At 36.0% G+C, this 13859-nt stretch overlaps 1 protein-coding gene across 1 annotated transcript in view; it reads right to left on the bottom strand.

Annotated features, from left to right (window-relative positions):
* Positions 1–327: 327 nt before the first annotated feature.
* Positions 328–13859, bottom strand: part of LOC125656923 (uncharacterized) — an 81584-nt gene continuing 68052 nt past the window's right edge. The window contains exons 32-41 of the mRNA XM_048887572.2: positions 13110–13172; positions 12090–12240; positions 10842–10924; positions 10320–10513; positions 6941–7018; positions 6691–6853; positions 5492–5563; positions 4389–4505; positions 3304–3426; positions 328–588 (exon numbers count right to left, since the gene is read on the bottom strand). Coding sequence (XP_048743529.2) covers positions 514–588; positions 3304–3426; positions 4389–4505; positions 5492–5563; positions 6691–6853; positions 6941–7018; positions 10320–10513; positions 10842–10924; positions 12090–12240; positions 13110–13172 — 1119 coding nt within the window. The 3' untranslated portion in view covers positions 328–513. The remainder of the gene's footprint in view (positions 589–3303; positions 3427–4388; positions 4506–5491; positions 5564–6690; positions 6854–6940; positions 7019–10319; positions 10514–10841; positions 10925–12089; positions 12241–13109; positions 13173–13859) is intronic.

A 13859-nucleotide genomic window follows, 5' to 3' on the forward strand; every position in this document is an offset into this window, starting at 1 on the left:
ACCCAAAATTATAAATGCGTTTTTTTAAACACTAATGCTCCCGTTTGATAGTGAAGTAAATCTGTTACCCAGACAAAGGTCTTGTCACAAGAAATACACATATGAAATCGCTATCACCATCCATTCAAAAGTTACAGCTAAAATTCAAGTTTTTGTGGACGAACAGGCTATAACAGACAGAAATGGACAGACCAAAAACTATATGCCCCAAAATCTCTGATTACGGGAGCATAATAAAGTATTATTTTCATCATGAATATCAAAATAAAATTGAAGTCCTTTTTGCGCAAAGCATTGGGACAGTAAACATATATTGATCAGTCCAACTCAGTTTGTATGCACATTGTATTTCTAAGTAAATAACAAAAGCAAATTTGATGCAACCCACAGGAGAACATAATGTATTAAATAATGTATGTCAGTATATATACAATGGAGGAATAGCAGAGAAATACTGCATGGTTTCATAAAGTCCCACAGATCTGATCCCACAACACCACACTGTCGCAAGAATTACAGATTCCCACGCTCCGCTTGATCCACCTCAATGGCCTCAAACAGCGACTTGAAATTTCCAGCTCCAAAGCCCTACAAGAAAAAATCCACCTCAAAAATTCAGATTACAAGAAAATACCTGGTAATATTTTCAAAACATGAGAAGCTGAAAATCCCTGATAAGAAATACTATGTGACGTTGGTATTGAACAAGAGGCCCACAGGCCTTATCTGTCATCTGAGTACTAGTTAAAGTATCACTAGTCCCAAGGGCTAAAAATCTAGAAAAAAATAGAGATTGTTTTTATGAAAAACAAATGTCTTCCCAGATCCCTAAATTGGAAGTGCTCCAAATGAAACCTCCCTCTCCTTAATGTACTGCATAGTATGGAGGAGAAAGCATGAGCAGGAACATAGACATTATGAACTCTGATAAGCCACATAGGAAAAGTGTTCACAAACAATTTTACACCCTCCACCCTTCAGATCCACTATAACTTTAAGGACAACAATTGGATCCTCCTGTCTCTGCAATATGCACATTCACAAATGACAATGAAGTATTGTACAAAATTTCAAGTCTATCGGATAGGTCATATAGGAGAAGTATTCACAAGCTATTTTACATCTTCCACCCCTCTTAGATTCACTATAACTTTAAGGAAAATAATTGGATCCTTCTGTCCCACCAATATGCACATCTACAAATGGCAATGAAGCATTGTACAAAGTTTAATTCTATCCAATAAGTCATATAGGAGGAGAAGCGTTCACAAGATTTTGTGACAGACAGACGGACGGTAAGACAGACCGACAGAAAGTACAAAAACAATATGTCTCCCCCTGAAAGAGGGGAGACATAATTTCCTGTTCTGAAAATATCTAAGCTACATTCTAATATTCAGCAACATAATAAAACAAGATGTGTTCTTAAAACTCCTCAAAAGCGCATACTCTGATGAAAGGCTTTATATGATATAATATATTCCCATGAGGATCCGGGTTAGAATTGGTCCTCAATACCCCTTGTTTGTCGTAAGAGGTGACTAAATGGGGTAGTCCTTCAGATGAAACCGCAAAAACAGAGAAATTCTGTGACAGCAGGTTTGGCACGACAATTAAAGAATGGCCATAAGCACCGAGCATAGGCCTAAATTTCGCAGTCCTTAACCAGCAATGGTGATGTCTCCATATGAGTGAAAAATTCTTGAGTGGGACATGAAACAATATACAATCAATCAACCAATCATAATATATTATATGTATTATTATTAAACGATATCATTAATTTGGACTCACCCTAAAGTCAAAAACCCTGGGGTTGCGAAATGCACCATTATTTTGTACATTCTTTCTGCTTTTCCTGAATAATCACTATAATATTTGGCTCCACCCTGAAACCAAAGCCTGACCCCCCCCCCCCCCCCCCCCCCTCCCCAGGATCATGAAATTTACAATTTTGGTGAAGGACTACCTACTACTTCTAAATATCCATTTAGTTTCAATTTAGTATCAATAGCATCAAAGCAGATATCAATTACATGCTTTGCATTTATACACTATAAATACCAAGTTTGGCCCCACCCTAGAGTCAGAACCTCTACACCAGGTATCATGAAATTTACAATTTTGGTAGAGGCCTTCCTGCTCTATATCACTATGCATATAGTTTTTCTTAAAGATTTGAAGTTGTAGAGAAGATTTTCGAAAAATTGGTTGAATTTTGGAAGTTTTGCCCCACCCTTAAGGCCCCAGGGGTGCAATAACCTGGCATTTATGTCACACACAAACACAATAATTATGTCACACACAAATACAATAATTGTCACACACTAACCCGATAATTAGGTCACACACTAACCCAATAATTAGGTCACACATTCACCCAATAATTATGTCACACACTAACCCAATAATTATATCACACATTAACCTGATAATTATATCACACACTAACCTGATAATTATATCACACAGTAACCCAATCATTATATCACACACTAACCCAATAATTATATCACACACTAACCCAATGATTATATCACACACTAACCCAATGATTATATCACACACTAACCTGATTATATCACACAGTAACCCAATAATTATATCACACACTAACCCAATGATTATATCACACACTAACCCAATGATTATATCACACACTAACCTGATCATTATATCACACACTAATCTGATTATATCACACACTAACCTGATCATTATATCACACACTAACCTGATCATTATATCACACACTAACCCGATCATTATATCACACACTAACTTGATTATATCTCACACTAACCCAATCATTATATCACACACTAACCTGATTATATCACACACTAACCTGATTATATCCCACACTAACCTGATCATTATATCACATACTAACCTGATTATATCACACACTAACCCAATCATTATATCACACACTAACCTGATTATATCACACACTAACCTGATTATATCACACACTAACCTGATCATATCACACACTAACCTGATCATTATATCCCACACTAACCTGATCATATCACACACTAACCTGATCATTATATCACATACTAACCTGATTATATCACACACTAACCTGATCATATCACACACTAACCTGATAATTATATCACAAACTAACCCAATAATCATATCACACACTAACCTGATTATATCACACACTAACTGTTACCTCATTATATCACACACTAACTTGATCATTATATCACACACTAACCTGATCATTATATCACACACTAACCTCATTATATCACACACTAACCTCATTATATCACACACAAACATTACCTGGTGATTATTTCTTTGGATGACCTCTAGAAAGATTGTGGGTCTGTCTTGCATGATTTTTGTGAAGATCTGCAGAAGGTATCCATTGTCATCATAGTCGATCAGAATGTGCAACTTCCGGATCTGAAACAGACAAACAGATCAAAATAAGTTCAACTTCCGGATCTGAAACAGACAAACAGATCAAAATAAGTTCAACTTCCGAATCTGAAACAGACAAACAGACCAGGATAAGTTCAACTTCAAGAGCTGAAACAGACAAACAGACCAGAATAAGTTCAACTTCCGGATCTGAAACAGACAAACAGACCAGAATAAGTTCAACTTCCGGAAAAAGACCGACAGACAGATCAAAATAATTTCAATTCTTATTATAAGACTGGAGTTTCTAATAATAAATCCTTTGTATTCAACATAATTTTTTTTCTCACAAACCTGTAGTTTTGGATCAGACAAAGTTCTAAAAACTTAGATTATTTTCTTCCAGATTGAGATCTACATAATTTTTTTCAGTTTTTTTTTCCAGTTATTTAAACAAATTACACTTTTTTGAGCTTGACTTAGAGGTTAGTAATCTTTCCTTTATAAGACATTCCATTCTTTTTAGAAATTCTATTTACAACATGAAACATCTTTTCTCTTCTTCAGAGCCCAAAAAAAGTGGAAAGACCTCTGATTATTGACAGACAAGTGGAATTACTAGTTTTATACTTTTATCATTTTTATATACAAATTTTCATCAAGTTACATAAATGATAAAATCCTTCCTTTCATATTTCTGTTCTTAACATTATGATGTGTTTAACTGAAAATGATCTTTATAAAACTTATTCAAACGTTAAAACTCCAAGATAAATCTTAATTTTCATTTGCTGATCAATACCAACAAAACAGCAGAATTTATACAAAGCAGGTGCCTGTGAATAACTTATTTGTACTAATTCATTCCAGAACTGTGTAACTGAGAAATCATTTCAAGGATATGGTTTCCATACAGTGACACATCATATAAATTGTGTATTTTGTTAAGGTTTCAAATTCACGGGATTTTGAGTCACTACAAAATCTACTTTTTTTTCACTCACTGTGTCCATGTCCTCGGTAACTGTCACTTTCGATTTCTTTAACCTCTCTATCAGGTTTTTGTAATATCTGTCGGGGATCTGTAAGAACTGCAGTCCTCGCTTTTTAAGATTTGACACCTGTAATTATACAGGAAACTTTAACAATCGTACTACCTACATCTGCAATAGTAAAATCATTTCCGACACCTTGTACAGGTAGAAGGAAAGCCAAAGCAATGTACTCAAAAATGATGTCGTTATATACTCACAGTGTGAATGTCATTATGTACTCAGTGTGAATGTCATTATGTACACAGTGTGAATGTCATTATGTACACAGTGTGAATGTCATTATATACACAGTGTGAATGTCATTATGTACACAGTGTGAATGTCATTATGTACACAGTGTGAATGTCATTATATACACAGTGTGAATGTCATTATGTACACAATGTGAATGTCATTATGTACACAGTGTGAATGTCATTATATACACAGTGTGAATGTCATAATATACTCACAGTGTGAATGTCATTATATACACAGTGTGAATGTCATTATATACACAGTGTGAATGTCATTATGTACACAGTGTGAATGTCATTATGTACACAGTGTGAATGTCATTATGTACTCAGTGTGAATGTCATTATGTACACAGTGTGAATGTCATTATATACACAGTGTGAATGTCATTATATACAGAGTGTGAATGTCATTATGTACACAGTGTGAATGTCATTATGTACACAGTGTGAATGTCATTATATACACAGTGTGAATGTTATCATGTACACAGTGTGAATGCCATTATGTACACAGTGTGAATGTCATTATGTACACAGTGTGAATGTCATGATGTACACAGTGTGAATGTCATGATGTACACAGTGTGAATGTCATGATGTACACAGTGTGAATGTCATGATGTACACAGTGTGAATGTCATTATGTACACAGTGTGAATGTCATTATATACACAGTGTGAATGTCATTATATACACAGTGTGAATGTCATTATATACACAGTGTGAATGTCATGATGTACACAGTGTGAATGTCATGATGTACACAGTGTGAATGTCATTATATACACAGTGTGAATGTCATTATATACTCACGGTGTTGATGATGTCATTGGTGTACATGGCAATGTGCTGTACTCCTGCTCCTCCATAATAATCCACATACTCCTGAAAATTGTAAGCAGAGTTTATTACCACGACGGGATTGAGACTGATAAACAGTACCATGACAAGATGGAGACTGATAAACAGTACCATGATAAAATGGAGACTGATAAACAGTACCATGACAAGATGGAGACTGATAAACAGTACCATGACAAGATGGAGACTGATAAACAGTACCATGACAAGATGGAGACTGATTAACAGTACCATGACAAGATGGAGACTGATAAACAGTACCATGACAAGATGGAGACTGATAAACAGTACCATGACAAGATGGAGACTGATTAACAGTACCATGACAAGATGGAGACTGATAAACAGTACCATGACAAGATGGAGACTGATAAACAGTACCATGATAAAATGGAGACTGATAAACAGTACCATGACAAGATGGAGACTGATAAACAGTACCATGACAAGATGGAGACTGATAAAACAATACCATGAGCATTAAATCACCTGTTGTATCGATTATTAAAACCTGTACTTTGTTACATTATGAAATAATTAGAAAATTATGAAGAAGATATTGTGACATCATAAGATTTCGCAATGTCAATGATTTAATAAGATTTATGCATGACAGGAACATAAATTTTGTTGGTGTCTTTTTCAAAAGTTATTGTAAAAAATCTTCTTAACCAAAAAAATATTTCAAAAGTCTAAGTTATGTATGAATAACCAATTATATGTTTCAAAATATTGAATCCAAGGGTAATAACTCTGTTTTCATTAAATTATTTATGAAGTCCATTATGTGATAGATTTCCTTTATTTTTCACAAAAATTTTGTATATTTTTTAAAGAAATAGTTTCATGAAATTGTTATGAATACTATTATATCATTTGAACCAGTTTTTGTGAAAATTTTTTATTATGCCGTTTAAGGTAAATTGCAATTTTCTGACGTAGATAACAGGTATATATGTGAGGTAAATGATAAAAAATTCAGTAATACTGCAACATACTAATTTTATCATTTCTATTTGTTACTAAGATGTATCATTTGAAGAATCAACAATCAAATATAAGATTGAACCTATAATTCTAGAAGGGTGGAATTACCTTAATTGGCGTTTTAAGGGGTTTTTTGTGGCTTTGATATGGATTATTTTACTGACCTGAATCTGACTTTTCCGTTTGCCTGGAGCCGGTTCATTGATTGGCATTTTAATGGTTTCCTCATAATTTGTAACCACGATAGAACGGAGTGCAGAATACTCTGTGTGGATTTGAGAGTCATCCACAGACCAGAATCGATGAAACATAAGGTTCTTTTCATACCTACAAATCCAAGACATATGAGAAATTTAATGGCCCTGGTGGCTAAAAAAGAATTAACATTTAAGAATTTAAGAAAGATGCAATCACCAATCTGCAGCATTGGTCATTTCATTATCAGGCTGGTTCCCTACAATGTGATCAATACGCTGAAGATGGGGTTTGGGTCTGAAACAAGAAAAAAATTTTGTTAGGTCTCATTACCAATGCACTTCAATAGTTAACATTCAAGACAAATATATATATATAAAGCACTGTTGGTTCAACAACATTCAGTATCCAAAACACTGTCGGATCTATATTAAATAGATACAATGGTCAGGGAAAATAATTATATAAAGCACTAGAATGACCAACGACATGAACAATTGGAATTGTCAAATTTTCGGGACAACCTGTCCCTTCGTCACGACGGAAAAGGATTACATTATGGAGAAAACACAAATATAATTAACAATAAGCACTAAAGCTACACTACAAAACTAGCTAAACACTTTTCCAGTGGATTACATGTTGCAGGCTCTGTTATTAACTCAAACAAGAGGCCCATGAGCCACATCGCTCACCTGAGTCACCTTGGCCCATATCTGAAGACTTTCCATATATATTTGCATGTAAAACCTTAGTCCCTATTATGGCCCAAACTTCCCTTTGCAAACTTGAATCTACACTATGTCAGAAAGCTTTCATGTAAATGTCAACTTCTTAGGCCCAATGGTTCTTGAGAAGAAGATTTTTAAAGCTTTTTCCTATATTTGTATGTAAAACTTTGAACCCCCCCCCCCACTTGTGGCCCCATCCTACCCCCTGGGGGCCATGATTTGAACAAAATTGAATCTGCACTATGTCAGAAAGTTTTCATGTAAATATCAGCTTTTCTGACTCAGTGGTTATTGAGAAAAAGATTTTAACTATATATTTGTATGTAAAACTTTGATCTCCCTTGTGGCCCCATCCTACCCCCGGGGGCCATGATTTGAACAAACTTGAATCTGCACTATGTCAGAAAGTTTTCATGTAAAAATCAGCTTTTCTGGCTTAGTGGTTCTTGAGAAGAAGTTTTTCCCTATATATTTGTATGTAAAACTTTGATCCCCCCTTGTGGCCCCATCCTACCCCCGGGGGCCATGATTTGAACAAACTTGAATCTGCATTATGTCAGGAAGCTTTCATGTAAATCTCAGCTTTTCTGGCTTAGTGGTTCTTGAGAAGAAGATTTTTTAAGTCTTTCCCTATATATTTGTGTGTAAAACTTTGATCCCCCCTTGGGGCCCCATCTTATCCCCGGGGGCCATGATTTGAACAAACTTGAATCTGTACTATGTCAGAGAGTTTTCATGTAAAAATCAGCTTTTCTGGCTCAGTGGTTCTTGAGAAGAAGATTTTTAAATATTTTTCCTATATATTTGTATGGAAAACTTTGATCCCCTATTGTGGCCCCATCCAACCCCCGGGGCCCATGATTTGAACAAACTTGAATCTGCATTATGTCAGGAAGCTTTCATGTAAATCTCAGCTTTTCTGGCTTAGTGGTTCTTGAGAAGAAGATTTTTTAAGAATTTGCCTATATATTTCAATATAAAACTTTGACCCCCTATTGTGGCCCCACCCTTACCACGGGGGTCATGATTTGAACAATTTAAAATCTACACTGCCTTAAGAAGCTTCCACATAAGTTTCAGCTCTTCTGGCCCGGTGGTTCTTGAGAAGAAGATTTTTTAGTGACCCCACCCTAATTTTGCTTTTTCTTGATTATCTCCCCTTGAACGGGGGCCTGGCCCTTCATTTGAACAATTGAGAATACCCTTTACCCAAGGATGCTTTGTGCCAAGTTTGGTTGAAATTGGCCTAATGGTTGTTGAGAAGAAGTTGAAAATGTGAAAAGTTTACAGACGGACGCACGCCGGAATACGGGTGATCAGAAAAGCTCACTTGAGCTTTCAGCTCAGGTGAGCTAAAAAGAATAAGAATCAGAGCGTGAAACCATCATGTCTGGTCACTGTGGTATCAGTCGGTAAAGTGTGAAATTCATTAATGGACCAACTAACTTGGCCGATCAAAAGGTGAAACAATTAATCCGTACATCGTGGTATTCTCCCCTAGATCAAACTATTGAAAATCTAAATTGCCAAAGAGCCACCAATGGCAGCCTAAAGACGGCCTCAAAATCTCAAGGACATGGTAGTTAGAGCAAGACTGGATAACCCACTGCCAAACGGGGGCTTTAGAACTTGTTCTGACAAAAGGTGTCTTCTGTGCAAGCATAGCGAGGATACTGACACTTTCAAAAGCCCGGTTACTGGACGTAACTACAAAATTTTCAGAAACACGTCCTGCCGCAGAAACAACTGCATATACCTCATAAGCTGCAAAGCATGCCAGAAGCAGTACATTGGCAAAACTGGAGATCTCTGCAAACATATTGATAACCACCGGTCGACCATCAAAACCAAAAGAATCACTGAGACTGTTGGAGAACATTTCAACCTAGATGGCCACAAATGGGAAGACATGACTGTCGTGGTTATTGATCACAACCAAACCTGGAGCTCCACAGATAGAAAGAAAAAGAAAAATTCTGGATGCACAGACTAAAGTCATTCTGTCCTAACGGCATGAACAAAATGATTGACTTTGCCAGAATGAACATTGGCTAAACCTATTCCTGATATGACAATGTTATTCTCCCTCTGATCAACGACAACGGTTTATTTCTCATAACTTTATTTCTCTTAAGATATCTGCGTACCGCCTCATATTACCAACGATACATCGCCTTGCTTCACCAACTGGATGCATAGCAGTACCAGCACTGCCAACATCGTTGGCCCTCATCAACAAGTTCCATTTTTAGTTTCTTACAAGTAACCAATAGTTTAGACATTACGCCAATTTCATTTACTATTATCTGAAATTTAGATTTTCAATAGTTTGATCTAGGGGAGAATACCACAATGTACGGATTAATTGTTTCACCTTTTGATCGGCCAAGTTAGTTGGTCCATTAATGAATTTCACACTTTACCGACTGATACCACAGTGACCAGACATGATGGTTTCACGCTCTGATTCTTATTCTTATTTGAGTTAATAACAGAGCCTGCAACATGTAATCCGGTGGAAAAGTGTTTAGCTAGTTTTGTAGTGTAGCTTTAGTGCTTATTGTTAATTATATTTGTGTTTTCTCCATAATGTAATCCTTTCCCGTCGTGACGAAGGGACAGGTTGTCCCGAAAATTTGACAATTCCAATTGTTCATGTCGTTGGTCATTCTAGTGCTTTATATATATATATATATTGATTTGATTAACCAGTTAATCAGTTGTAACAAAATGTAAAAGGGAGCAGAAAATTTATGGCTGGATTGGGAATCAAACCCAGATCCCCTTCATTAGTAGTCAGGTGATCTAACCACTGAGCTGTCTTGGCTGATATCCAAGGTCCATAAAGCCCAAACTATAATACTCACAGCAGCTCGGTAACGGGGTCCTTGTGTGTTGTGGCCTTGTACCCTGGCAAAAATACTCCTTTATACCCCGACCTGTCTATCAGAGTGTGTGTCGTGTCACCGTACGTTTTAATGACAGCCATTTTGACAGTACCGTCCTCATCTGACTCCTCCCACGGTTCCTTAACAACAATGGCTCCCTTAGTTACAGCTCTCTGAAAATGAAATACAGTAAATTACATGTAATCTGCATAAACAAACTGTGAATTTTTGTACATCCTCTATAATAAAAAATTACTCAAGAGTCATATAGATCCAAGTATATCTATAACCATCGCCATATCTTTAAATGCACTGCAATATATCTGTCTAAATGGTGGTAGGGGGGAAGGAGCTGAAAAATTGTATTATACAAGACACAGGTTTGGTTTTTGTGCCTCAATCTGAATACCTTATGGGTTTCACAGAAAGACTAATATCAAATCATCGCTCTCAAATCGCTATGGACCTCACAGAGAAGAGGGCCTTGACAAGGGCACTGACCTTGAATATGGCATGAATATCCTCCACCTCAAAGGCAATGTCCTTGACCCCATCCCCATGTTTTACAAGGTGATCTCCCATTTCTGGAAAACAAATGACAGGTGGATATGTTGAAGAATGATTAGAAATAAAAACACTCACAAGTACCTCCATAAAACACAGATGAGCTCACTTGTTCTCACATTATCACCAGTGTGACATAGACTTTACCCATGTGAGACAGCCATGTGAGATTTTTCTGTCTCACACTGCTGCGATGTCATTTGATTGTGACGTCATATATTTTCTATGATTTACGTTACATGGTGAAGATTTACGTTACACGGTGAAGCAAAAATATTTTGTATTGTTATCTTTAAATTTTAATGTTGGACAACCTTGGGTTTTTTAGTTTACACTTACAGTGTAAACCATTTTCGGGTATGCTCTTTCTGCCTATCTAATTAGTTTTTGCATTGAAGTTCAAATGAGGATTTTGATAATTTAGAATTTTCTCAAAGCTCCTAAATTTATGCACTAAACTGTAGGTAAAATGTGAGAAAAATAATCCATCATTATTTACTCGTGTGGGATAGGGAAATTCCACCTCTGGAACAAGATTCGCTGTCTAGGACTCGGCAAAGCCTCGTCCTAGACTGCGAATCTTGTCCCCTCGGTGGAATTTCCCTATCCCACACTCGTACTAATGAAGGATTCTATTAATCTCAGTCTCGCTTTTCACCTCAGCCTCACTTTTGATCTCAGTCTCACTTTTGACCTCAGTCTCACTTTTTCACCCTATGTCCCTTCTAACTTTTGACCTCAGTCTCACTTTTTCACAATATGTTCCTTCTATAAAAGTCAGATTTAGATCAAAAGTGAGCTTGTCCAAGTTTTATGACCCAGGAGCCAGAAAAAAAAAATTTAAGAGAAAATTTCCCAAATGTATGATTAGAATCTTGGATAATGTTTAGTGATTTTTTTCTACCCACTGGTACTGGTACCCATTCAATTGGGAAAAATAGCATCAAAATCGAACAAATTGGGAATTTTCTACCAATGTAACGGCAAATGATTTTAACTAAAAGAAAAGAAAAAAGAAAACAAAACAAGAAGTAGTGCATTGGGAATTTTTAGTCTCAAAATTGGGAAAAATCAATGGTTTTGACATTGGGAATGGTACTGTTTATCGGTACCAGTTATATAAGGGAAAAAATCGCTAATGTTTTGTGTCCAGTATTTGCATGAAATCCTTTCTTGTTAACCAACCTTTGGGATTATTGGGCTCCAAGGCAGACTGGAAATTAAAAATCATCTTGTTTTGTTTGACAGCATGAGACACAACCTGTCTGCTTCCAGTCTCCAGCCCTTTATAGGCAAAGGGCTCAAACCCCACACGCACACAGTAATACGAGGCTGCCTGTCACAAAAAAATCAACTCTATATACAATGTACAATATAGTTCACCCAGAAGAGTACAGTGCAATACCATTTCACTATATTTACATTCACATTGTGCTTTCTGCTTTAAAATTTCTATTGAAATCCATTGCAAAGTGTCTCATTTGCAACTATGAAGACACATTTTGTTTCAATCTAGTTAGATCCAGTTAGTGCCGTCTTGTCCGCGTGTGAATGTAAGCAGTCCACAAAATCTGTGACCTACTTTGCAGCATTTTCTCCCTTCCTGTTACATATGAAAGAATGAAATGCTAAAGAAATGTTAACTGCAACTAATAGTACAATATGATGTCAACAAGCTTATTCATAATTTCAATTTGACATACTTTATCATGTTTATGGAAAGTAAACAGATTGATGTTAATTCATTTCAGCAAGTATACATGTAGGTATTTGACACTGACAGCTGGAATGCCACATAGAACATTCAATAAACCTTCTGCATATTCAAGAAATACACATATGGTAGCCATGCATACTATGAATTTCAGTTTTACGTTAAAAATAAACAATTGCAAGTGAATCAATTGTTATTTTAGACTAACAGAAAGGGAGAAAATGCAACAGACCAGAGCGCGATTCGAACTAGGACCCCCTGAATCTCCACTCTGGTGCTCTACCAACAGAGCTGTCCGGCCACCAGCAATCGAACCTGTCTGACTGCCACATTTGAATGATAAATGTATAATATTTTGTTTGCAAAGAAAAAGATAATCTCAGTGAAAGAGATAATGGCTAGTATATGTGATGTCAATATTATGGGTACAATATCAACTGATATACTTAGAACTGTCAATACTTCTGAAAATAAAAGAATTTATACATTACCTGCTTTGCATTTCCAACCCAGAATGTAACGTGATCAAAACAAACAAATCGTCCTGATTCAGGCTGTAATAAAAATATTTGAACAAAATTTACATGTAAATCTACAATGAATATATAAGGTAGCTCACATTATCAATGGAGAGAGGCAGACCAGTAAGGAGAGAGGGTCAAAGAGGAATTGATATATACAAATTAGCTTTTAGTTAAACATCATATCAAAGCTTTTATTTGCACTTGTAAATGCAATGCACACTGCAATAAAAAAGGGCAAATTTACATCTTATATGGAAAATTCCTGTTGGACTCAAAATGACCTCTGCATATTATCATTCCCTGTAACCATGGTATTGATGAACCCTAATTTAACCTTACCAAATATGAAGTCTTCATCTTGACATTATTAGTCACTGAGGCTTTTTAAAGGACACAATCCCTAGTGAAAAAGAATTTCCTTCCAAGATGGTATGTGGGAAAAGGGAATATTTCTGATAGTCATGCACTTTTGGCCAATGGCATTTGGTAGCTCTTATTGTGCAGACAGACAGACAGACAGATAGATAGATTCTTTATTCCAAATTTGGGCCCTTTCAAGCATTACAAATAACATACATGATTAATACAATTTAGAGTACAATATTACATCATATAACACTTGTTAAATGAACCATTTAACCTAAATAAAGCAATGCAGGAAAATTTGGTCATGCATACCATTGCTGAAGAGAAAATTATAATAATTATAATCCCTGC

This window comes from Ostrea edulis, chromosome 1 (genome assembly GCF_947568905.1).
Source record: "Ostrea edulis chromosome 1, xbOstEdul1.1, whole genome shotgun sequence".
NCBI lineage: Eukaryota > Metazoa > Mollusca > Bivalvia > Ostreida > Ostreidae > Ostrea > Ostrea edulis.